Source organism: Larus michahellis, chromosome 2 (genome assembly GCF_964199755.1).
Source record: "Larus michahellis chromosome 2, bLarMic1.1, whole genome shotgun sequence".
NCBI classification, from domain to species: Eukaryota; Metazoa; Chordata; class Aves; order Charadriiformes; family Laridae; genus Larus; species Larus michahellis.
In genome coordinates, this window is record NC_133897.1 from 114,832,157 (window position 1) to 114,859,822 (window position 27,666).

The following is a 27,666-nucleotide window of genomic DNA, read 5'->3' on the forward strand; positions in this document are numbered from 1 at the left end:
AAACTGAACTTAACGTCACCTTTCTGTTTCTTCTGGTGAACTTTTAGGATTACATAAATCCTTGAAAATTTCGAAAACTTCCGGTCATTTACCACTATCTGTAGGTCTCTTTAAGGATTGGTAGGTTACACTTGAAAGGATAAACTGCAAGGAAGAGACTGGCTCAGAAATTTGGAAGTGGACTGTGGCGCTGTTCATGCTACAAATCCAGCTGGTGTTGGTGGCAGCTACTGCTGCTTTGCATGAAACGATAGTCATGCTAGTCCATATCATCCCGACTAAATACCTCTATAGTGTTACCTCCTGCAGGCCTTCAGAGGCAACCTCCTGGCCGAATGGTCACCAGACTGCGCTCCCTGCTTCCTTCAAGGATGTTTTCTCCCTGTTTCTCCCTCTCACTATTACTCTCCTTGAGCTGTTGCTGTATGAAGTAAATAAAATAATTTTTTACCGAATTCTAGGCTTTGTCCGAGCAGTCAGATAGATATGGGTTTAGGATTGCCTTTTTCCAAAGTTGGCCTCTCTTGGAATTTAAACATGCCTCAGTATCAGTGACTTAGGTTTTCCAAGGAATTAAGGTGAGATTTGGCTGTATTTGGTAAACATGAAGGCGGGTTCCTGTTTGCAACCCAAGTCCTTTGCAGCTCACTGCGTGTGCAACGCAGAAAAACGCAGTCGGCGAGGGAGGAGAGGAAGCGGAGACTGGCTTTTGCAGCACTTCATGTCTTCCCTCTGTCTGCTCTCGGTAATTAAAACACTCCCTGTGTTTCAATAAGTGCTGGATCCTCTCGCCTAACACTAGGTGTTGGAAGCAGGGTGTGTGAGTTAGGGCCCTGCTTGCTGCAGGCTCCTGATCACAGCCAGTGGAAAGAAAGTCACCTCCAAAGAGTAATTCAGCTCACCTATGGATGAGATGTCTCTTGTGCGGAGAGGGCAGTGAGGGACTTGCCAAAGAGCTGTTAAATGCTAGAAGTGGATAAGTGCTCACTGGGCATTAGGTACACTTAAAATTAAGGGAACTGTGACCCTCTCCCTGCAGCGTCCTTGTGCTTAATGTATTTTACCTCCAAAATACAGTATTTTCTTTAACTACAATTTAAACAAACCTTTAGGTTAAAAGTCTTGACATAAAACTACATAAATATGTTTAAACATGTTTTTTTGCCCTCATTCTTTCTGGACCAGCACGATGGTGAGCCCTAATCACAGCTGTCCTACAAAAAATAAACAGTGGTGAACTCGTATACACAGGTGGCCCACCAAAACATGACACAGAGATCTGCCTGCGCTGGTGTCTTTATTCTTATTTGAGTGTTCTGTTTCATGGTTTGTACGAAAGTAGCTCTGTACTAATTCTGTATATGAGACATAATGATGAAATATTTCACCAGATATACTGAATGTCATACAACCGATAAATACTGACACGTGTGGTTTCATGCTATTCTTTTTCTAAAGTTAAATGCTGAGACATAAAATAAACCTGCTCTTGACTCCATTTTATGACTGCAGAAATACATAGGTTATCCTTACAATGAGACAAATGTTTAAGCTTTTTGCTGCATCTGAATGTAAGAACCAGGCATAAACAATTAGCTATGTAAATAACTGATTTTTCAGGGCTCTGGCAAAACAAGTAATTGAACAAAATCTTAAAGTTCATCTTAAACAAAGCCATTTGCTTTTCCTGTAAAAATTCAGAAGAACAATAAACAGTTTGATCTCAGACATTTGTTTTACTTTTCTGTTGAAAGTCAAATCCACATAAATTAGAAACAAAACAGCTCATTTAGAAGATGTTGCAATGAAATGTTTCAGCTTTTTCTGATTTTTGACTATTTTTTTTCTTGGCTCAGAAAAATGCTCTGCAGATTATTCTGACCAACCCCAAACATTTTGGTTTTTTTTTTTTTTCCCTGAAAAAGAAATGTTCTTTTTTTTGGGTCTCGCTTCTAAATACAGTCTCCTGCTTTAACAGGTCACTGCTGCTGTGGAATAGCTTTAAGGCCTTGTCTAACTGATGTCATATGGCAAGCATGAAAATAAAACTACAAGGAAGGAACTGGAAGAATTATCATTGGATTAATTATTCCACAGAAATTAAACCGGCATGATCATAATCTTGTGGTGGTTTCTTCTGCAACAAGATTGCTATTTCCAGCGACTCTATATATTGATCTATTCCAGCTGTTAGTGAACAAAAACCAGAGGCTCTTCTCCAAGCTGGATTTTACATTAACACTGGGATACATTAAGCACACATGCTCCAAATCTGGCTTGTTTTTCATGGTAGAAAAATGGCAATATTCTAAAACTTAATAAGTGATGTATTTGAAAGCAACTATGTAGATAGGAAGAAGATAGTCATTCATGGCCAAGCAGTCCAGACTTGACATCAGCTCCTCAGATGCCATGAAAGATTACACCTTCTCTTAGGAGATCTCTGAAGATCTGCTTCTTCTGTCTGGGCTCTGGCAGGGGATCTGTGAAATTTCCTACCTACATTCATGATTGATTAAGATTTAATTGTGGTCTTAGCTCTACCTAGGAGACCATTAATTTACAGAACAGGGATTTTTCAAAAGAAACTACTTAACCTCCAGACCATTTAGACATAAAACCGGTCAGGCAAGAGAAGAAGGTTTACAGAGCGTGACAAAAGAAGGATTGCAAAATGTGCAGTGCCGACGTACAAAAACTGTGGAACAGAAAAACCCTTACAGAGCCTGTAGGAAGGGTTTTGGTTGGTTTTTTTTTTTTTTTTTTTTGCAATGTCCCTGTGCCTCGCAGGAGCCCCGCGGCCGGCCGCTGCGCTGGGTTTCACAAATACGCTGAGGCGGCATTCTTTATCTGCAGTAACACTTGGTGTTGGCTACAAAGGTCACCTTGACAAATGAACTTGCACGGTGGAAAAAATCCTCCTCCACCAGTAAATTAGCAGGAAGGGACTGAGCTTGTTTTCCAGTGCCCATTGCAATAGCCGCAGACCAGAGACATATGTACACTGGAAACAGTATGTGGAGCTGTGTGACAGGGGAGCCATTTTTGTGTGCTGAATTTACAAACACAGAGGTTTTTCTCAGGTGGCTCTTTGATCTTTGGAGAAACACTATTATGCACCTTAATTTTCAGTCATCTGGTGACTTTTGAAAATGTTGTGCCATTAGGTCCCTACAACAAAAGCCTGTCTTACTTCTCGCATTAAACGATATCACAGAGAAGCCGTTAGTTATCCTAATCCCAAAGATTTACAGTACAATTCCCTAGGGAAGCCACTTTCTTTCCCTGAGAGACATCATTTCTTTCAAAGCTAAGCAGGCCAAGAAGTCCAAGAATATAAAGATGACAGTCTGGTGAAAGACTCACTGAGTGAGGAGGAAACAAATAACAAATCCTATCAGTCACATGGCAAAAAGATGAAGACAATCATTACTTGCTAGTATCTCCGAAATCTCAGTGTATTTTCACTGGAAAAGAAGGATCTGAGCTGAGAGCCTGTAATGCTACCATTTCCACATTCACCAGGAAAAAGTCATCTATTTCAGTGGTCCTTCTCCATTTCACTTTTTCTATCCCAAACCACCCTTCCAAACCGGTCTTTCTGCTGCTTCTTCTCCCTGGTGTTGCTTCATGTCTTTGACGCACAGGCAAATGTTAGGGGTAGGGTTCCTGCAGTCTAAAATGATTGCCTGCCTCTCTTCTCCAAAACGAGAATATTCATAACATATGATGTGGGCTGAGGGTTCAAAGATTATTATAAAGAGTATAGAAAACCCAGAATGCATGAGATCAAGGGCTGAAGGATTACTGCAGCTTGAGCAAAAACAGAGGAACTTTGTCTAAACCCAAACAAAGCCAAGCAACGGGTAAAAGCCCTGGCTTACTGATTGCCAAATGTAAGACATTTATTCCCCCTCCTCCTTTAGATGTTAACCAAGCACTGCTAAACTAACTTCAGCTAAACCGCTGTAATGTATCAGAGATATTTTTATATTAACAGATGTTCTTCACTAATGCGACTTTAAAAGTAACTGTAACTGCCAAATTCGTGTTTGGCCAGTAACCTTTATTTTAAGAACTGGGGTGAGTTTCTACTGAGTTTCTAATGGTCTATCAACCAATTCACTTCTCTTTAAAGGTGAGGATTTAATTTGAACAAAATATCTTACTAGTTTCACCCATTAGGTAATGCTAATTTAATCAGCAATATTGCCTGAGGGGGGCTGTAAGTCATTAAATGTATTCCAGTAAAAGGACTTTAAAAAAATCCCTAACTAAAAAGGCATTACATCTGAAAAGTCTGTTGGACGCAAATAGACAAAGGAAAAAAGTTTTTGCTTTCTATACATAATTATGGCTCTGAATGTGCTCAGTCAATTACAACTATCCAATCTCCAAAATGCTTTCCTTTAAACAGAAACATATATAGAAAGACATATCTAATTACCCTGTATAACATAAATATTAAGTTAGTCTAAAATTTTATTAATTATTTGACATGAAAGCAAAACTGAGCTTGGCAGTCAGGCAGAATTCGAGATGTCTTTCTTGTACAGTGCAGCAAAAAACAGGGGAGGAGAAAAGAAACTTCTATTAACAAGTTCAAAAGAAGGAGTCCATGTTAACTACTCCACTGTGAACCATCACAGACATTTCAACATAAAATATTAGCATGAGATAAAAAAAGAACAAAAAACGCGAGCAGCCCCCCTCAAAAATACATGTAATACTACTTTTTACAGTTGCCACAATTCAGTGGCATTAAGAGAGTGACAGTAGCTGAGGCTACAGATCTCCCTTGCCTGACTTCAATCCAGAGACCTAGAGCCCACCATGTTCAGGGTTTGCATACCAAGCGCGGCCAAAATATGTCCGTGCTACCTGAGGAACCAGGACCATCGCTAGCCCTGCTGAAAATGCTGTTTTGCCCTTACTTGTACAGGTCTGAATGGTTGCAACGGGTGCAAGGTAGCGGAGACTCAGGCCCCCGAAGCACTTTTATCTGCTTGGGAAACGGGCATAAACATCTTCAAACACAAATGCCTTCACGAGCCTGAATGAGGTTCCTGCTTGCTTTCAAGATCAAGGCTTTTATCAAGAGTTAGAAATTTCTGGTTGCCCCAGCACTGTCCAAACAAGATATACCCAGACCCATGGATTCCATGGATGGCAACACAGAAAAGAACAGTTCTTCAGGGCCAGCCGTCACCTGCCTTTTCCAGCTTTTCTTTCTCACTCCCCCTCACACTTGCAGAAATCCAGCCGGGAAGCCCGAGGACACCAGCCGTGTGACAATGTCACAGGTTTCATGTAGTCCTGTGAGATGGTTATCTGAGAGTTATTTCCTCTTGCAACACTCTCTCTTGCATCAAAGCACTTCGGCTCCCTGTTATTTGTGTAACAACTGGTGCCGACGCCAGTGCCAGAGGTTTCACCGGCAGGGCTTTTTTGGTATTGGCAAGACAGGAGAAAAATGCTGATTATGACTAATAGAAAGTGCTGGATCAGAGAGAGGAAAACTTCAAGATATTTGATAAGAGATGGTTTTTCAAAAAGGCTTTCCTGGCAGCACTGTCAAAGCTGCAGGAACAGCCTCCTTTCCTAGCTGTCACAACTGGGGGCAGCAGTCTTTGGATGCTCTGATGGACGAGTGTTTCACGTGGCCCTGGTTCTTGTTTTTCTGCAGATTTGTCTGAGCTGAGAGGGCAACTTATGTCTTATTGGATATGCGTTATTAACTTACTTAGCTGTGGGTTATGGCAGATGGGAAAAAGCATGTGTTTTAAAGGCAGGGCAGTGAAATCTGACAATGTCACCCACACAGGACACATACAAGTGTTGTCTGGTGAAGACGCCCCTTACCCCGAGTCCCTCTTTGCAGGACTGTAGGTGCGAGAGACCTGCCAGGAAATCCCACGGGGCTGTGTCTTGGGAGGGCTGCTGTGCTGTGTGTAGCATTCTGGCCCAATTCCAGCGTACATTAAGGCCTTTTTACAGTACTCGTGAAATTTCAGGCTGCTGCTTACACCACCTCTGCTCACTTGTGTTTGTTTCTGTGCCCAGTGAAAATGTTGTTGTTGTTGTTGTTGTTGTTATTATTATTATTATTATTATGCACTGGAGGTGTGAGTCAGAAACAAAAGCCTCCTGGGTGCTGTGCTTTGTACCAGCTACACTGAAAAATGTTGTTTACCATCAAGAGCCTGCAGCCCACCTCTGCCCATGCGGAGCGCTGTGCTCCCTGGCCTTGTCCTGATTGCAGTTTAGGCAGAAAATGTCATTTTATACCCCTAAGATAGCTACATTTCAGAGGTGGAATTGCTTCTTTCTCACTACATAAACTCAGAAAGTTAGGGATATAAGAAAAAGCATAACAATAACAACAAAAAGTCAGAGTCTTTCCCATATTCAATTACAAGGCAATTTTAAAGCTGCTGTCTTGGGTCCTACGAGACATAGTGCTCTGGTCCAGGGAAGAATTATTTCTAGCCTCAGAGGGTAAGGACGTATGTGTGGACATACAAGGCCTTAATCTAATCAGTGATTCAGGACTATACTGTGGTTTTTTTTCAGGCCCTAGGCCAATTTTATAATGGAGGAAAAGAGGTAAATATTTCCTTTATTTTTGCTTTTCTTTCTGGCAGGCTGCTTAGAGAATATAGCAGCTGTTTGAAGATGGAGCCAGAGGCTTGCAATGCTGGTAAAGTTTTGTTGTGGGGGAAGCTGAGAGCGAGGGAGGGGTGGTGTTACTAGGGAGTGGGGTTTTCCACGTCGCTAAAATGCTGGGTGTCACCACTTTGGTTCCACAGCTGATGCACGCCGCACACACGCGTACATGTACGGATGCACAAATGGGTACGGCGCATGGGAGAGACCATGCCACGGAGAACGTGTACACCTCAAGGATTTTTAAAGCACTGAGTAATGATCAGCTGATAGGGGAATTATGCAGCCTGACCCTGAAACTAAAACCTTGAACAGATTTGCCATGACAGCAGAAAGTGTCTCTGCTTGCTTTGTCATCCTTTTCTCATTACAGTCTTCAGACTGGTTACAGATCTGGCTATAAAATTTGAAAATTTGCTTAGGAACTGTAATTTACAGCTCCTCTTTGCAAACCTTCACTGTTATTGGGAAGAGATGGAAGTTGAGTGCATGGAAGGTACACTTCGTGGTGACAGCCGCATTTAGAGTTATCGACTTGAAGTATTTCATACAGTGTACCCTGTCAGGCGCACCATGAGTCCTGGTTTTCTAGGGATTTCTGTGATTTGATTTAACAGCCCATTGCCCCTTTGGAATATATGCTGTGAATGTGTGAGAATTTATTACACGCTATCCCTTCTCCTTTGAAGTTTTTCTTTTTAACAGTTTGAGCAAAACGAGTTTTGAATAACTCCAGGTAGGACCTCAGTTCAAGCTGAAATAGTGTCCTCTGGAGTTTCCTCAGAGGTCAGTGGTCTATACTGGAGTTTCCACAGTGTGCAACCAGCGTTCTAACCCTGCTTGGCACTGACAATTCAGAATAATAAAGAAAAAATACGAGGGATGGAGTGGGGTAGGGAAGGAAAATCTTGGTCAGAAGTGCCAGGGCTCAGAGCTGGAATGAGTTTTTTTTCTACAAACCAGAAAAATTGAGCAAGGGCTGATTCCTGTGAGGGGCTCAGCATGTGGGCCACGATCCAATAAAGCACTTAATGTTAAACGTGCTCTGGAGAGTGCCATTGGGAACGGCCTGAGCACTAAGTACCCAGCAGGATCAAGCTCCAAATGGGGACCAGACATAAGCCAGATGGCATTATGTTAGCTTTGCCATATTAATAAGCTCTTTAGTTTGCATTTTAATCACTTTCTCTCTTATTTTCCCCTTTCTTGCTTTACCTTTTCTATAAAACAATCCATACATGCACTGGGAGAGGAAGGCAATGTACTGAAATTGTCTCTTACCACCTTTTCAGAAGCATGGAGTTAAAGAAAGAACCGGGAAAACTGCCGCTTGTTTTTAACACAAGTCTGACTTTATCAGCAGTGCTTGGACGAGCACCATTAGGAGTATGGGGCTGCTGAAGGAAGAAAAATGCTGACTCTGTCTCTCAATTCGCTCTTCACATGTGTGTGGTGAGTGTGCCATCGTGTTTGAGAGCATCAGTGCCTGCATCAGAGGTTATTCTGATGTTTTAGCTGGGAATGGAGGGGGACAGGTAGGACGGCTGAGCAGGGACAGCAGGAGATGGCTTTTTGCCTGTCATAAGCTAAGTTCAAACTGAAGTGAGTCTGCTGCCATATAGCGCTGAGTACTCACAAATCCACCGAGGTCACCTGCCAGAAGCCAGTGGGAAGAAAATAAAACCCTAGTTGCTGCTTTGTTTTTTTAAACAAGCCCTGGCTTTCCACTTCTTCCTTTCCAGCGCAGTTACAACTATCTCCAGAACTTCCTCAGACCTGTGACTCGTGCAGATGCCAGCTTTTACATGGATGTTTTTGAAACCAAGCGCTGCCTGACTGGAAGCTGTCCTAGCTGGAGCCACTTTCCTGCAGGGAGGGCACGGCGAGCAGCTGAGGTGGGACACTTGCCTCTGCCTCTGTGCTGCTGGCACTGCTGACTCTCAAGACAGGCTGTAGCCATCACTTCTGCTGGAGCTGTGCATGCATGTGGGTTGTGCAGTGGGACTGAAGAGGAAATTTCTGTGATCATTTTAGCATTTGAGCAACTGGAAAAGGAGCTGACAGAGGCGCCAGGCCTTTGCTGTCAATGACTGCATTAATCTTCTCCTGGCCTTGGAGAGAAATTTTAGATGAACTTAGCACATGTTCTTAGAGAGGTTTCTCTCTCAGTTATTTGTGCTGTGGATCCTGCACTGATGAATGATAATGCCAGTGAAATGGCCAATATAAATCAAACTTTGCTCGATAATCATTTTAGTGAGGATGCTTGTTGCTGTGTAGTTATTTAAAAAGTTGACAGTTGGCTACCATGGCCCAGAACTTTGGAGACATGTGGATGGAAAAAATTTTTTTTTTCCTATCTTAGAAGGTGGTGGCGGGGACAGAAAGAAGCACTAATGCCCCTGTTTTCATATCTGTGTATCACCCAAGTAAATTTTTTTTTCTTAGTTGTAGTTATGGAGTTATTTTGGTCCAGAGGAAAGAGTTTCAGATGCATATAATTTTAAGAACTAAGACAAATAATTTTATTGCTACTGCTGGTAAAGTTCATGGTTGACAACCAAGCTATATTTATCATGTGAAAGTTTAGTTCATGGCAAATGTGTCATAATTCAGAGTTATTCTGCCATGAAAGAAGTCAAAGCCTAGTTAAGCTACTTTTTTTTGCCCTGTGCTAAGAGCAGGTCCCTGGACAGTTACAAAAGCTCACATTGGAAGTGGTGGCTTGTTAAGTCATCGCAACTTGCTTGTGTTTCTGAGTCCTAACAGACTAGGAGGGAATGAAAAGTTTGGAGATAGCTGACTAGCAGACAGTAGCTATGAGCTTGGTGGGAATTTGACAATAATTTCTGATCAAACAAGGAACAAACTAAACTAAGCTATTTTCTATTTATGAACTTTCTATTCCTTTCAAGTTTCCTCCAGAAAATGCTCACATAGATGCAGTTGTCACAGCTCGGGGAGGTACATGAGTCTGTGGGCAGTGATTTTGTTTGGTTTTCCTACACTTTCTGTCCGTATGTTGGCCATAAGCAGAGCTACAGTTTAGAAAATTGACAGAGAAGGTTTTCTGGCCTCACTGTAACAATTTGAGACAATGATCTGAGCTGGAAGGTGGGTCAGGAGGACCCCAGAGCATCCTCTGGCACATAGAATCTTAGAATGGTTTGGGTTGGAAGCGACCTTTAGAGGTCATGTAGTCCAAACCCATGCAATGAGTGGGGACATCTTCAACTAGATCAGGTTGCTCAGAGCCCCATCCGACCTGACCTTGAATGTTTCCAGGGATGGGGCATCTACCACCTCTCTGGGCAACCTGTTCCAGTGTTTTACCACCCTCATTGTAAAAAATTTCTTCCCTATATCTAGTCTAAATCTACCCTCCTTTACTTTAAAACCATTAGCCCTTGTCCTATCGCAACAGGCCCTGCTAAAAAGCTTGTCCCCATCTCTCCTTTAAGTACTGGAAGGCTGCAATAAGGTGTCCCCAGAGCTAAACAACCCCAACAGTCAACCTCATCATCCCACAGTCAAGCTTAGAAGTCACTTGAGTCTGTCCTTCACGAGCAACTGAACAACACAATTAATTCCCCCAGGTGTTCCTCTGTGACAAAAGTACAATTCAACAATTTTATATAGAATATTTCTATATGAAACAGAATTTGAATAATAATATGTGAATCAGGCCTGGCGAACACTGCATGAAACACAGGGAAAGTGCTAGTAAGAACAGATTTATGATAAAGTTTTTGTCCAGCAAAAGTTAGACAACTACAGCAACTCAAAGCAGCCACATGGTTGCTTTTGTTATTTATCTTGTCATTAGGGTTAAAACCAGCCCATCCATCAAAAGGTGTTCAAAGTGCTTAGAAACAGAGGAAATCAGAAAATTTTCTATGGTACAGACAGGAGTGTATAAGTCAAGAATTTCCTCTCAAGATATTATCTGGTTGTTTTTTTCATGCAAAATAAACTGATTTCATTTTTGTTAGGCAAACATTGGATCACAGCGTGAATCACAGCTAACCAAGAAGCTACTCTCTTATCATAATTTCCAGGGAAGCAGCACTTTCCTATTTACATATTGTATAGGATAATAGTCAGAACTCAAATACAGTGTAATACATAATTTGACCTTAAGCATTTCAAGGGTTGCATGAAAGAAATGTAAAGACTTGACCTTTCAAAAAAGTTCTCCCACCATATCTGGTATGAATGTGTATTTTTTTCCACTTTCTTTGTTGAAATGCCTAGTGACATCAGTGTGTTTCAGTTACTTGTTTAGACTTCTGAGTAACTATTTTGATTTCAACAATCAGTATTTAATATTCTAGTCACAGACTTTCGTTTCCACATAATGCAATTACAGAACTTTTCAACTGCTTTGATTTCAACAAATGCATGATTAAATCAGTAATTTAAATAAAGTACCACATCAAAACTTATTTCAGAAGTCAAGATTCATTTAAAATAAGCTTCAATGAAAGAGTTTTGCATGATCTTTCATCTACTTCCATCACAGTTTTGATCTATCCTTCAGTTCACTACTTAGAAATGGAAGACTGCATCTACTCAGCAAGGTTTCTTCCAATGCTGTCAAAATTTTTCAAAGAATGACTAGGCAAGTTTTGTTTGATGACAAGACGAATGCAAAAAAAAAATGCATGGTTGTCAGAAAAGCAGATTTTAGATGTTTTCTTTTTTAGTTATGTACTTTCTATTTCCTTAACTAACTGACACTATATCCTTAAATTCTTGGTTTTCTCTCAAGTTCCTTTAGATTCTTTTAATGATTGGAAGATTCCTTTGTTAGAGTTGTGATTGGGTGCTGTATTATTTTATTTTATCTTTACATTAGCTACACATTCTGAAAATATAGATAGGATGACATAAATCTCCAACAATCTTCTTATCTTAGGCACCTAAAAATTATTTTTATATTAATTAAAATTTATGTCTATGATCAAAATCAATTCAATGATTCATCCTTAGAAGGCACAACATCAACTTCAAAGGCCAACATACCTTTCTCGTTCTCAAAATCCTAATTGCAAAACCACAAAAGAGCAACTCGTCAAAATTCAAAAGTAATATCGAAAGCATCGAGAATATCACAGATAGAGGAAAAAATCCCACAGCTTGATACTTACAGAATTTCTTAAAATCTAGCCACTTCTTTCCAGATGCTGGCCAGGGGACAGCTGTGCATGAGGCAGACACAAACAGTACATCCTTTTTTCACCTGTCCTCGCAGCTATTTGAAGTCTGCTAAAGAGCAAACTTCTGAGCAGTTACACAACGACAAAATAAAATGAAGGAGAAACACATACATGATTTTGCGTCAGCTCTTTTGCTTTCTGCACAGCAATTCCCATGAAGATCGCAATGTAGAATATTTTTTTTTGCTGTTAGTATTGCTCAGTTTGAGTTTTTATAGCTGCTTGGAGATCTACATCATTGTATTTGATTTCAGCTAATCAAGCATAGAAATGAACAGGAATGCAGACACACAGCACTGTAAAAAACACAGAAGGAAGTTTTTTCAAACAAAATGCCTCTATTAGGCAGCGGTTCCAGTGATGCAATCAGAATAGGAAGGAAAGTCTGTGTTGTTTCATTGTTTTGTTTGGATTTTGGGGTCCAGTGCTAACTTGTGATAATATTTCCATGTGTAAGTATATTTCTCTGAGAGCAATCCAAAAGAGTGACTATGATGAATTTAATAGGAAAAATATCCCATTGAACTTGCTAAGTTTTTCCATCATGAGTGACCATTACAGAGTTGCCCCACTCAATTATCTTTCCTGTGTAGTTCACTAGCTTTTGGCTAAGTTTACTGTATTTTATCAATGTCCAATGAATGCACAAAGTGGATTCAGAGAAATTCAATAACTGATTCATCCCTGTGAGGAATTTAAGAGTTTTTAAATAAGAGAACAGAGTGAATAGCATAAATGACCAAAAAGAAGCATTGCACATATATCAAGGATATAGACTTGGTTGCAAGGACATCTAGATCTTTAGAGACAAGCCCAAAGCCAACTGCTGCCAAGAGGAGTTTTGGATCTGACCTTAAATGTTGTGAGATGTCAATTACATTCGTAATCCAAAGATTCAACTCTCTATAACCTCCACAGTTCAACAGTTAAAACAAACACGTCCTCTCTACAGACATGACTTATCTGATCGGCCCATCACACCACGTAATTCTAAACAGGATTTTCCAGGTGGCATGTACAGAGCACTGTGTCATCTCTCTGGCTTTAGGTAGCATGGTTTAAATGTGAGAGAGGCCAATGGTGGCAGAAAAATTAGCTTAAGCAAACAGGATTTTTCCTTACATCTCCCAAACAGTAAATGCACAGCAGCAGTTTTGCAAAGTGAGCAAATTCTTTTCATCAAATGTAAAATTGATATTGAAGATTAAGAAGTTTCCTCCCCTTTTGTAAGAATATGTCTCTCCTCTCAGCATGCTAAGTATGTGCTGTTCACTGTTTATCTCTGAGGCCTATTCATCGCTTTCAAGGCATCTTCAGAAGATGCTAGATTTTGTCGGCTGTAACTATAGGTCTATTATAGGGCAGACTATTATAGGGCATTTTATAGGTTGTCACAAGTGATGGAAAAGTGGTATTAAGTTAAGTTTTTAACTAAATATAGGTCACAGAAAAGCACAGAAAAATAAATACTGAGCTTATTATCTTCAGCTATACCTGTTGCTTAAGTATATTGACATCAGTGAATGTTGTAAGACCTTGTGAAGATGGCCAAGGCCATAAATATGCATTTTCTGTAAAGATATCAGAAAAACTCTTCCCGCTATCTATTATTTTCCTGTCTCTTTCTGTTACCTGATGCAAACTGCTTTACTTAATTTCAAAGATGAATCCAATACTAAGTTTAAATTTATTTGAATTCTTCAAAGATTGCTTGTCAAGCGTTATTGCTACTGCCATGTCCAGTGAATTCATGGGATGTGGCTATCTGCGGGCTTTAGGGTAGCTCCACAGATGCATATCATTTCAGCGTTGGCTTCATTTCTATTGTTGCGCATCCTGAGGTCTTCTTTGGTTTGGATGAAATAGAAAATCTGTCCCAGTGATGGAAACTCATCACCAATAGTCTCAAAGGAGGTAACTTAATCTAGCCGTCCACTCGACTGATATAATTAGGAATGCACTTTGTCAGCCTTTGAGGGTTTAACTACAGCTGGCTGGGTTCAAGACAGTCTCAGAGAAACCAATCTGTTCTTAGTAACACCATCTCCTTCACAGAATTACAGACATACTTTCAGCATATATACCCAGCTAACTGCTGAACGATGTTTTTCCACCTACTTCTGCAGTGGTCAATGTCTTTTTCAGCATAACTGGAACCCTGGATCAATGCCATGAAATGATTCAGAAACCAAAGGCTGAACTGACAGCTCAAGAATAAAGGTTATGAACCTTATTTACAGTGCTTGAATGTCGTTCAATTCAGCCTCTGAGCATCATCATATTTCTCATCCAGCTGATGAGATTTAATTAGAAAAGAGATTCTAATGGATATTCAGAACGGCCTATTTATTGTTTAAGAAATAAAAGGTATTTTAGGCTCTATTCTCTAGGAAATCAGAACTCTAGTCTTCACACGGATTAGCTAAATCAGGGGCGAAAAGTCTAACCAAATAAAAATTTAAAATCTTCTTTAAATTTATTCATCCAGACTAGTTGTGGATCCCTGCTGTACCCTGGACTCTTCTGCCGGAGTCTGCAGGGATTTGGATGATTAATACCTTCGTAGTATTGTCAATAAGCTTTTCTAACTGAATATCACAAACACCACTCCTTTTTCATGTGCTTCGTTCTGGTCGGTATCTGGTTTGCACGAATGAAGGAGATGATACTCTGTTATGGTTCAGGTAAGTTGGACAAAGTTTCCCCTCCAGCCTGCAAAATATTTGAGAAAAATGCAGTATAGCTTTCCACTTACTTACTTTAAACATCTAGACTGAAAATACCCAGCCTAACCTATTAATCATCAGAGTGGCCTGTTCAGAAAAAAACGTACCCTTTTTTTTGTCTTATCAGTCCTGAAGCATTAGTCTAAACACTTTGAATTCCAGCCTTCAAGGTTCCACCTACAGTCGTGTCAGCGGGCTGGGCACAGGCTCCCCCGGGCCAGAAGCCCTACAAGCTGCAGAACACAGTGCTGCGCCTGCTCATCGGCTTGGGCAAAATGCTCTAATGTCACTGTTCAGCTTCTGGACACAGCCAAAGGGAGGTCGGATTTGCTTGAGGCCACCCCATAAAAAGATATTCTGAATTCCTGTGCTGTAATCATTATGTGGTGGTTGTGAAATTCACTAAAGCCATGGATATTTTACCTTGCTCTTAAACCTTATGGTGTCAAATAGATTTTTTTTTTTTTAATTATTTATTCATTGCTTTGTTTGTTTCCTTTTTGCCTGTAATATAGATTTTCAATAGGTGTCAGAATACAGACAACACAGCTGGGCCTTAAATACTGACTGTACATAAATTTCAGTATCCTGTGTGTGACAGCAAAAAAAAAGGACTGTATTGCTGATAAAACAGCAATACACCTCCTTCTTGCTTCAGTAAGTCTCCATGTAAGTAGGAGAAGATTGAAAAGTACAAGTTACTGTATATTTCAGAATTCTTGATAGCACTAACAGTGTTAATTATAGACATCCTCATTACCCATATGAATATCATACTCCATGTTAGAATCTGGAAAGGGAAAATGAGCCTCCAAGGACATCCTATGACAATAAACGCCCTGTACAAATAGGCGATTAGTTACAACTAGAGTGACTCATTGTTGCATGGCATGTAATGTAATTGACTGCAGATTTACTTGTGTTCAGCGTAGACTGAGGCAAGTTGCTTTGGTTTGCATGGTCTCATGCATTGCTGAGTGTGGCACAGTTAACTTCAGGCCTGGCGTAGCTAAGTTGTATAAAAAAGATTCAGTAGTTAAGAAAAGCCATAAGAGCTGGAGTCCATTAAGGATGAAATGCACCTTGACCACACAAAAGAGCTGCAGAGTTGATGTCCCTCCCAAAAATCTGTGGTGTGCTTCCTAAATGCAGAACATGGAGGTCCTGTGTCTTAAAGAAGGCTTTTCAAAGATAGACATAGTAGGTTCCTTTGTTTGTTTATTTTTAATTGTCATTCTTTGTCAGAGGCAATGGATGGCTTGAAGAAATATGCTAGAGGAAGATTCCAGCTAATTTTTGACTTATGGACTAAGTTATTTTAATGTTTTCCATATGTTCCATGAATTGCCAATGACACATGCTTCATGCTCCATGCTTAATGTTCATGCTTCATGACCTTAAGCTTCATGCTCCATCTATGGACTTGTGCATATTGTACACACGCTTGTAAATAAGAATAAATTTATACTTCCAGAAACTTCACATTTCTGTAATGTCATCCTTAAATCCTCGTGGTTTAATTGTTTTTGTTAATTGAAAAAGAGAAGGAGGGAAGGAGGGAAGAAAGCAAGCAAGCAAGGCAGCATCAAAGGATTGCAGCGGATCACTGGGGATTGTGGGGAAATGCATCCTCTGAGTGGAAGATGTAAGAAGGACCTTACACAAGGCGGACACAATTGTTTCAGCAGGAGACTAAAGACTCCCACATATTTAAAAGGCCCCTCTCCTGTGCTTGGCCAGCTGTCCCTGCTTCCTTCTGCCCACCCTCTCTCCAAAAGGGAGCACTTTCAATGTGAAATCCTGCTGCAGCCTGAGTACAAAGGCTTCCCTTGTCTCTGTTCATCAGGATAAGCTTGCTGTTTCCTTTCACTTCCTTGCACATGCATGATCTGGGCACCATCTGGCCCAGAAATGGCCAAGGACAGCCAAGCCTGCAAAATACCTTCAGAGAATGCCCCACTCCATGTTTCACCTGTAACCACCGCAAAGATTTTATATTGACCTCTGCTACATCCAGACAAATACGTAGAACTCGAATTTACAAAATATTCAAATAAAGGAGGGAAATATTACAAAAGGAAGACAGGCCTAGTCACCATTATGTTTTACTTATCTAAGATTTCATACTGATGTCTTATTCTGCAAGAATCCTATTAAATAGGAAGCAAACCTGAGCTGAGAAAAAGAGAGAGCGTAATCAGATTGTGTCTTGTAAGCAAGGTTATTGACAACAAATCTTAATTCTGATGGCTTGATCCCATTTTCACTGAATTCAGAGGTAAAACTTCCATTACTACACCTAAGTATCCATTAACTCAGTCCGTGTGCATAAACAAGGCTCATATCCCACTTCACATTCCACTGCAGGATTTATTATTGACCTTTTATTAGACTAGAATATAAAAAAGACAGAGCATTTCTTTTTAGAGTGAATGCTACAACTACACAGTTCTTGCTCTCATACTAATGTTAACCTTAAAAAGGATCTGACATTCTCACTTTTAGATTCCCTTTTGACCACTAGGTATGATAATCACTCGGACAGAAAATAGGCCTGGATGATATTTTGAGCTGAGATTTAATTAGCCAGAGAAAGAGAAACTGATGGGGAGGAGGCTCTTCACCACCAAACCCAGAGTTTGCATAGACAAACCCAGAATCTGGATAACTGCAGACTCTCTGCAAGGGCATAGTTAGCAAGGAACATACTACTCAGTGGATTGAATTCAGGCCTTGTATAAATTTATCATTCCCTGTCCAAATCTGTCCATTGTGAAGCTAGTATTATTCTGATTACCTGTAGTAAAATATGAGGACTTACAGCACTAGAGCTTCTTCCATCTCTGGTAGCAACTGTGAGAGTGACCCGGTGTCTAATTTAGCCCACAGATGTTTAAAACACAGTTGCCCAGCTAGCCTCTTGCTTTACTTGGCTTTCAGCTAGTAAATGATGTCAACTCACCTGGACTTCTACATCCAATATAGGTTTTCAATATATACTGCCTTCTGTCTCTCTGAGTTAGTAGGGCTCTTCTATCCTCTACAAAAAGGCTTATGGTCATTATTTTGCTCATTATATACCCAGAGCAACTTCTACAGAAAAAAATGTTATAAAAGGCTTGTATAGTCCTCAGGTAGAAATTCAATAATGGCAACACTTAGTAGCAGAGATTTCTGTCTCTCCTTTGTTCAGCTTTCTTCTAAACATCCAGCATAGGTCCATCCTAAACTGGATGATTTCGTACATCTGAAAATCCCACAGGCTTACAGCAGTCGAGTATTACTCATAGCATCCTAAATAAGAAAACATAACTGTCTTCAAATGAACAAGCTGATAATAGGCTCCCTGCTCCAGTGTTTGTTCCTCTCCTCAGGGACCAGAGGCTCTGGCAGCGTCTGGAAAGTTAACACATACAGACAGGGGAAGAAGCGAATTACAAAGATGAGGGATCCCTCACAGAGCATCAGTCTTTCCCTTGCATTAATTACAAGGGATGCCAATGCAAGCAGTTTATCTCTGCTAAAATAGTCCTTCAGGGTAATGGGGGCTCTTTTTCAAACAACCTGTCTTTTAAACCATTTCAGCTTTTGACTTCAAAATCACCACTTAAATGCCATTACAAGACCCATTGCCACATGTGTCTGATGGGACTCGGGGGTCAGCTATAAATGGCCCCACCACACGATGTCTTTTGGGAGATGTTTCTTTTCTCACTCCAACTCCTTTTATAGAATCATAGAATGGTTTGGGTTGGAAGGGACCTTAAAGATCATCTAGTTCCAACCCCCCTGCCATGGGCAGGGACATCTCCCACTAGATCAGGTTGCTCAGAGCCCCATCCAGCCTGGCCGTAAAATCTTCCAGGGATGGGGCTTCCACCACCTCTCTGGGCAGCCTGTTCCAGTGTCTCACCACCCTCATGGTGAAGAACTTCTTCCTAACGCCCAGTCTGAATCGTCCCATCTCTAGTTTTAATTCAATCCCTCCAGTCCTACCATTACTCGACATCCTAAAAAGTCCCTCACCAGCTTTCTTGTAGGCCCCCTTAAGGTACTGGTAGGCCACTACAAGGTCTCCTTGGAGCCTTCTTTTCTTCAGACTGAACAACCCCAACTCTCTCAGTCTGTCCTCATAGGAGAGGTGCTCCAGCCTTCTGATCACCCTCGTGGCCCTTCTCTGGACATGTTCCAGCACGTCCATATCTTTCTTGTAGTAGGGGCTCCAGAATTGGACACAGTACACCAGGTGGGGTCTCACGAGAGTGGAGTAGAGGGGGAGAATCACCTCCCTCGACCTGCTGGATGCACTTTTCTTGATGCAGCCCAGGATACGATTGGCTTTCTGGGCTGCTAGTGCACACTGACGGCTCATGTTGAGCCTCTCGTCTACCAGCATCGCCAAGTCCTTTTCTTCAGGGCTGCTCTCAAGCCAGTCACTGCCCAGCCTATATCAGTGCTTGGGATTGCCCCGACCCAGATGGAGGACCTTGCACTTGGTCTTGTTGAACTTCATGAGGTTGGCATGGGCCCATCTCTCCAGCCTGTCAAGGACCCTCTGGATGGCATCCCTTCCCTCCAGCGTGTCAGCCGCCCCACACAGCTTGGTGTCATCAGCAAACTTGCTGAGGGTGCACTCTATGCCACTGCCCATGTCGCTGATGAAGATGTTAAACAAGACCGGTCTCAGTACTGATCCTTGAGGGACTCCACTTGTCACTGGCCTCCGCTTGGACATGGACCCATTGACAGTCACTCTTTGGGTGCGGCCGTCAAGCCAGTTCTTTATCCACTGGGTTGTCAGTCCATCAAACCCGTATTTTATCAGCTTGGAGACCAGGATGTCATGTGGGACAGTGTCAAACTTTTGCACACAAAAGGAGAATCAAGTCATATATCTGTGAAGGTGGTCCTTTTTCTGTCCTCCTTTGCTCCCCTCTTCCTTCCATCCCCTTCTGAGTCCCCGGCACATACAATAGGACTTGGAAGACCACAGTGGAGACTGTTTCCACTGAGAGAGAAAGAAGGAGGCAGGCAAAGGAGCTAAAATCCTGCAGAGGATGCCTGGCTTCAGTCACCAGCTTGAGACGTGACTCTGGACACTCTTCTCCTGGTTCCCCTCCTGTGCTCTTTTAATACACCCACCACAGTGGTACCTGAAGGCTGCACAGAACACGGTCCCACCCTGAGGGTGGATGTGCTGCCTGCCAGCCTTACTCTGCTGTGCTGCCTACCCAGCTGGAGCAAAGCACTGCAGTGGCCCAAGTGGCTGCTAATACTGTGGTTAGCCAAAATCCAGGATGTTAACTTGATTGTTTGCTGTGGATACTCCGCACTATTTCAGGATGTGATTCTATATTTGTACAGCACTAACCAGATGCTTTTCGGATACTGTCCTAGCTAGGACTTTTGGTAGTCTTTCTTAGTTGTGTGTTGCAGTTCCTACCACTGCACTTTTTCCACACATTTACACTGAATTATTTTGATCTTCTGTGCCAAAATAACACTTTACAGTTCATGATTCCTGGCTGTTCGTTGTGCCAGTGCTGTCAGTCTGACAGATGCAATTTGAAGGTGTCTGTGTAGGACACGCAGGGCTCTCAGGTCCTACATTTTTTTTGCGGGCAGCTCCAACCGTCATGTAACCAGAGATAAGTGACTTAGTTAAAAATGAATGGGGCAGCTGGCTAAACGCTCAACCAAACAAAATGATCAAAGGGACAGTGCCAGATGTTTTCCATCAGCTCTACATATGGAGGTACCAGGGAGAGCAGCAGGAGCACCAAACTAAAAAGAAACCAGAGAAGCCAACTCTAGTTTCAACCATAACATGAGGAACTGGCTATAAATACTGCATTCCTCAGTGAGGCTCCCAGAGGACATTTTGTAGGTATTTCTAAAACCTACAGGAAAAACGTGTCTACCATTGTCTGGCTTATTTATACGCATCCTCCCAGTAAATATTTTATTAAGAATCACCATTCCCCACATCTATAAAAATATACTTTAAAAAAATCATATTTTAGAAAGCTGCTAGAGATAATAAAAATTGTTTTTTCCACAAGATACATTTTTTGCCCAACCTGTGCCAATACAGCCTTTTCCTAGACTACTGTTTTATGGGGTTTTCTTTTACCACTTACAGTACATTTTAAAATTTTAATTTTATAGGTTTTGAGTCCAAGTTACTGCAAGAGGCCCAAGTAATTTCAAGATTTACTGTGGTAAAGGAGCCAGCTTTTTATTTTTGTCTTCTGGGGAAGTTTATGGTAGAATGAGATAAACGTTGAAAATAGTTAAGGTTGTTTATCCTGCATCACTTAGAAGACATTCTTGACATCACTTGTATACAACTGAGCAGGGGAGCTGCTCAATCAGCGCTGACAGAAATTAAACCCAGATCACCCAGCCTTGGGGCATACAGACCTTACTTCAGCGTGATAAAATCTGCTTCTGTTGGGATAAAACCTGAACTGCTTATACGGCCCTTCCTGTCACAAGCCAAGTTTTGGTGCATAAAGGCTCCTCCTCCAGTTTTGTCCTTCCAAAGACACAGTCATTATATCAGGACACTTTACCTCATCATGACATATCTCTGTAGTGTCTTGGGGCTTGCAAGAGGGGATGAATATTGCAAAAGTATCTGCTGCTTCCTTGTCCAGTGTAACGACTTTACCATTGGCCCCATATCTGCAAGTCTTAGGGTTGGATCCTGGATCCTGGAAACTACCAGCAGGTAACTCAAGACAACATAGAAACTTCAGAAAAATTTCCTGTTCTTTTTTGGCTTCACAGTTTAGTGTTGTCTGCCTGAAAGTCACTCCCTGACAGTAGGAGGAGGGAGATATGCTGAACATGAAGAGATTGAAACAGCATTTCCCTGAAGCAACTGGAAGTGCCAGACTTGCCCTTGACTAGGGGAGAAGCTAAGATGGGGTCCTGGCTGAGTTGTTCAGTGGTACTGAAATCCATTTTGTCCTTTACCTTTACATAGTATGCCCCTAGGTTTGGTAGTATATATGCTGCTCTTTGCTTGAGTATTGATTATAAAGATGTTTATTCCATGTATAAAAAGCTTCACGTGCCCTTTAAAAGCTCCTCTAAACCCATTCTGCAGGAACAAAGCCTGTGAACGGGCTTTTTCTTTCCTCTGATTCTTATCAGTGGCCTAAGAGACTCATGGCAGTGGAAATATCTGTGATTTGCAGTGCAGGATGAGTTCTTTGCTAGTAGATATGCTAGTAACAAACCGGCTGAGGAACTCACCAACTCTCATACTTGAGTCAAGGAAAGCTTGAGCGTGACTCACTTAGGAATGCTTTGTACTCCCCTAATTGCATAATTACCTTAGAGACCTCACTGGCCATTTGGCATAGAGGTCATGCCTGCTTCCTCTGAGCACAGGAATAACTTCTCTTAGCGTCTCCTAGCAGGATAAAAAGGAGATGGGAGGAAGACAGACATATGGCCGTGCCCCTGCTTTTCCCCTGATCCAGGGGCAGTATTTGTGCACAACTGCAAGTCCTTCATCTCTGAAGTGAGGATGGAAAAGTTACCCATTACTTAACATAAATGAGCACTCCCACCTTTGCACTGAGACAGTATCTGTGTTGAAAGGGATAGTGTGATATTCTGGGGTATTTGGTACTGGTGCTTTTGATAACTGAGTTCTAATAAATGGGATTAAAAAAAAATGAGGGGGATGCCACAAGCACAGGAATCTTCCCCACTATACTGATATGCCATAGAATTAGTCTGACTGCAAAGCAAAGCAAACAGAGATCTCCCCAACACTTTGTTCTCAAAAGCAATGAAGAAAAAAAGATGTCAATAATATAAATGCTATCAACAATTGCAATCATGCAAAGCAGGTGACAAGTGAAGTGAAGGGACTTGAATGTTCCGTGAGAAAAATGGAAAATGAACTTGCTAGTTGCATTAATGGAATTAAAGGAAGATTTGGCTGGAGAATTCTCCTGGACCTCTAGCAAAATCAACAGCGCAGTTTTCAGGGCTCACCCCATGTGTAGGACTAGTAAAGTAAATAAGTCTGCAAGATGAATGAAAGAAGAAAGATAGAAATGAATGATATAGATAGTTGTGGAGGAGATATTTAAGTGTAGCCGTCTTTAGTCTCCCCAGTGCTCTCTTAGTCTTGAGAATGGCTGGAATTTGTGGTCCCTCTTCTTAACCTTTTTATTTATGCTATTCGACAGTAAGTTTGGAAGCTAGAATTCTCCTTTGCAGATTGGTGATGGCATCACTATGTAGTCAAACATTCATCCCACTCTCCCCTTCATTACACCTATCCTTCATTGCACACTGATGCATCTTCCATTTGAAGCAGCTAAAGCACATCTTCTGTCCCTCTTACAGCCCACCAGCTGTTATCCCCTAACTTATAATGAGGTACATATACTCTCCTCCCATTGGGCTTATGAATGAAAATACTTGTGGCTGCTATACTTCATGCTGATGTTTTAGTTGCGTGTGTTTTAGATATGCACACAGGATGCCTACCTGATTGGCCCTTAAAGAGTTGCAGATGGATGTGAATCCAAGCGGTTTGATTCACCTAAGTTTATTAGTGTAAACTTTGGTGTCCATGGGCTTCTCAGCTGTGTAATTCGATTGGCAAGAATGTTTTAAGATTACTTTAGAGGTTCATGATGGCTACTTAAGTCTTTCCTTCTTTTTTATCAGTCTTTTTAAATAGTGGGAAGCAGACCAGTTTAATGTCAGCTGAGGCTGCATTAGCTTCCCCTTTCTGTGAGAAACCTCTGCTTAGAAGGTTCCCAAAGTGAAAGTGTTTGCAAGAAAAAACATAGCTGGGAGACACTCACATCCAAGCCCGGCTCTGGTGAATGGAGCTGTTCTTCTGATACAAAGGGAGCATCACTCTAAAGCAAGAGAAATGTTTTGGGGAGGCGAAAGAAAATGAAAGATCTTGATTCCTAAGATGAGAGAGAGAGAGTTGGTCAGCAGTATATCAAATTGAAAGTTCATATCCAACACTGATTTGTTCTCACAGATAGGTATCTGAAGTATGGACTTCATTAGAGCTACATCTAACTAATCAACTGAATTCAGGGGAAAGTCAGGCTCTGGGTCCCAACTGCTTTTGTTATCAAACAAAAAACAGGCAACACCTCTGTTCTCTGCATGCTTTTTTGAATCGTTCTCCTGGAGAGTCAAGGAGTTAGCATGCCATAGTGCGGGTGGCTGCCCTGGGGATCAAGGAACAGCAGACAGAGTCTATAGTAAAGCTTCTTGCATTAGGATGGCGGCAGAGGAAACTATACAGAAAATGCAGTCCAGGAAAGAGTTCTTAGAAGATGAAGTAGGGATTAAGCCAGAGCCTATTTTACCATTTGCTAAAATGCTCAGTGCATTTGCCTTCATGGATTCTGCATTCCAGAGGACTGCATGCTGGGTTAATAAAATCCCTCTCTCGAACAGGCTTTGGAAACTCAGACGGTCACTGACTGCCCACATGGCAGAATTTGGCTATTGCTATTAGACAGCTGCAGGAAGTTGAGGACAAGAAAGGGGAGACAGCACCAAAATCTTATGGACACAGAGACATGTAGAGAGACACATAGCTTTGCCTCATGGCAGGAGCTTCCAAAATATGTTTCTCATCAAAATGCCAGGATTGTCTTGTGGTTTTTTTTTCATTCAGGAACTGCAATTTGCACTTCTGCTTTTCTTAGGTGATACTTATGTGATTTAAACCCTCACACTCCCTGAGCTTAAGTTTCAAGGGCATTTTAAAACAATTAGCACACCTACAAGAAAATAGCAAAACACCACATTTCCGCTGCTCACAGACTCAAAGGGAGATTGAGTTTAGCATTCTTCCTTGGGGAAGAAATGACATGCTCCCCAGTAACCCAATGCCAAACCACTGCTCTCTGTTGTGAGTAGCAAATGCCATTCTTACTGCGTCTAAAAGCGCAGACTGTGTTTCTTTTCTTAACATGAAATTGTGTATTTTGGTACTGCTCTCAAACAACAGTTTAACAGAACAAAGGAGTTATCTTTATGAGACAGCCAGGGAAATACACAAAGAACAGGAAGATGCAGCTAACCTAAATAATGACATTGAAAACAAAATAGCTATTGGGCTATAAATAAACAATATGAAGTAAATATCATTATTTTTATTAAGAGAAGATGCAGACTTAATTCCTGCCGATAATGACATCTACTGTTTTCTCAGACTTTAGTTCTCATTTTTTTCAGCCAAGCCACAGAATAACATTTCCTACTTTCTTCAACTTTTTGCAGTATGAACTTTCATACCACTTCTTTTGGAGAAAATTGCAAAACCCAGACACGTACGTTTAGGAGAAAGGTCAGATTTTCTAAAACAATAAAATTGCCCAAACTGCTGTTTTTGAACTGTGCAAATACAAGCATTCTTACAGAGCAGGGAAGTAAACATACACACAACTGCATTAATTAAGACAATGCTTAGTTTCCTGCAACCCAAAGTAATTTTCTTATTTAGACTAAGTCTTTAACGGTGTGATCTCCCATTGTGTGTACGTGGGTGTGCAAAGCACCAACTGCAATTTCACAAAAAGGCAAGGGCTGGTCCTGATGAGGTGGGTGGATGGGGAAGGCATTAAATAATCCTCTAAACTAAAGCCAGAATCAACTTTCTGAGCACCAGATTCGGCCACTCACTCCAGCCTTCTCGCTTTCTGTAATACAGTCCTAAAAGACCTCAGCAGAAGCCTGATTCACGTGCTTTTTTTTTTCCTGGGGATTTTCTTGTTGAGTATCTTGGGCAGGAAGCTGGCCTGCTCTGTTGACTTACAGGATTTAAAATAAGCACTCGTGTTTCCCCCTCCCAATCCTGACCAGCGGCGCTGGGCTGAATCACTTCCACAGTGGAAGCAAGAAATGTGTGAGAGCAAAGTGCTCATGAAGTGTCCGAGTGATCGGTAAACGCTCTCGGGCTGACATATGGTCAGCAAAACCCACAACCGACCCTGATGAAAAGTCAGGGCATGGTACCGGTCCCCATCCCTCAGGCTTTACCTGCTGGTGGGCGAATGGCTGGGGGGGATGTCCTGCACAAAGTTCTGCTCCATGCCTGGGATCCTGGCCGGGCTGTGGGGATGGTAGGCTGTGAGGACCACGCTGCCCGAGTCCTTCATTTCCATGGTCATAGGCGCATGTCGGCCCCGCTGCCGGTGACAAAGGCAACCGAGGGGTGCCGATGGGCCCCGACGGGAGGACGACTGGTCCTGTCACAAGCAGGAAGGCATGGCCTGGCTCCGTAGCAGCCTCTCACCACCGTTTGCTGTCAGGAGAGCTGTGTAACTGAGACACGGCTCCTCTCCCTGTCAGGAAAGCTGAATTAGCATATATTCAAAAACACCGCCCACAAAACAACCCACGGGGAAGTTACTACGTTCCTAGGAAACTAGAAACCTGAGATAATCCGGCATGGCACCGAACGACCGCCGGGAAAACTTCTGACTCTGTCTTTTTGTTTCTTTTTAAGAGTCAGTTTCTTAATACTCCTCCTGCTCCCGAAATAGGCTCAACTAAATGAAATTATTTGCCAGTTAAGCAGCAGGACGAGTGGAGAGCACTACTCAAACACAAAACGTGGTTTGGCAGAGCAGGCAGTGACATTTAAACTGCTTACACGAGAGATTCAGAAACCGAGTAATCTCTGCTCTGTTTAAATAATCAAGGAATCTTGATTTCCTACACACTGGATCATTTCTGTGGCAGGGAACTGCACTTGCTTTCTCCTGAAAACAGATTAAGTTTTTGTTTTGCCTGATACAGCCGTGTACATAATGAGAAGGGCTCTGGGAAATGAGTGAATTATTTTTACAGTAGTGTGCGTTCATCTGGGGCAATCCCATAAATAAATACACTCCGAGGTGCTTGATACTTTTCCATGCTTGTGCTTGATGTTTGTGTGCTAACTGAATGTTTTTCTCCCAAAAGGAAACCAGCAAGCAAAAATATTGGGGTCCAACTCTGGAGTAACACCCAGGGAAAACTTTGCAGACAAAATGAGAAAACTCACACAGCCCTTTATTTTCCTCTCCAGCTTCTTCAGGGCTTAGGGGTTTTTTGAAAAGAAACATTTCCGATAAATGTTTGCTCCTGAAATCTATTGTCCTGCCTGTGGAATCATGGGAAGGATGTCCCTAATTTTACTCTACGAGCCACAGCTCTCTGAGCGCCTTGTGAGCACATGGGTGAAACACCAGCTTCTGTGCATCTTTGTCAGAACTGCGGGCAGCATCCCCAGCATGGGCACTGTGCAAAATGTCTCTCAGGCTCCTCTTTCGGATGCCCACCTTGAGTGAAGGTGTCTCTCTAGCACTGGTATAGGGGCTGCCTAAATTATACTGTCAGTCTCCGCAGCTGGCGAAGTAGCACAGGTTTTGAAGGGCACAAAAATGATTCATGTCATCTCCACCTTCCCCCTGAGCTCCGTATCCTGTCTGGAGGGGCAGGACAGTTTCAGTCAAATATATTGCTGCAACTCATGTAGGCAGTGCCCAAGTTAATTTTAAATTAGCCAGCACAGGACACTGATAACAGTACACTTGGCAGCACTTCTTGCCAGACTCACCCAGGAAGCATAAATATTTGAACATGCAGAACCTCTAGGCTTGCTCTCGCTATACTGTTAACATCTCCTGGATTAAATATTTGAAAGCCAGGTTGCACAGAATAAAATCATGGTTGCTTCCATGGCAGCGTGGAGGCCCCCTGGGAGCCACCATGAAGCCATATGTTAGAAACAAAGGAGAAGGCTCTAAGCTAACTCTTGAAGCATTGCCTACTGCCCATGGCATCGTGACTATATCCCACGGTGCCTCCAGGGGGTAGCAGGGTGAATGCAATAACCAGTGAAGACCTCATTGTGCTCCGTGGTTACTGGGGTGTTCAAGAGAGGGATAGGGTCCAAAAAATTAGGATAGATGCTATCATGGATCTCATATCCCAACTCTGTGGAGCACTAACTGAATGCCAAGCTGATGCCTGGCTGCTGGATGAGTAGGGATGCTCCTGCC

General features: G+C 42.0%; 1 protein-coding gene across 2 annotated transcripts in view; it reads right to left on the bottom strand.

Annotated features, from left to right (window-relative positions):
* ARHGAP28 (Rho GTPase activating protein 28) overlaps positions 1 to 25,962 on the bottom strand; it is an 84,915-nt gene extending 58,953 nt beyond the window's left edge. The window contains exon 1 of one of the 2 annotated variants that reach the window (XM_074576691.1): positions 11,817 to 11,904. Coding sequence is in view for 1 of the 2 variants with exons in the window: in XM_074576690.1 (XP_074432791.1) it covers positions 25,658 to 25,788 (131 nt within the window). In the remaining variant the exon portion in view is untranslated. Of the gene's footprint in view, positions 1 to 11,816; positions 11,905 to 25,657 lie in introns of those variants that run through there. The other variant, XM_074576690.1, reaches the window with a different exon arrangement.
* Positions 25,963 to 27,666: the final 1,704 nt, after the last annotated feature.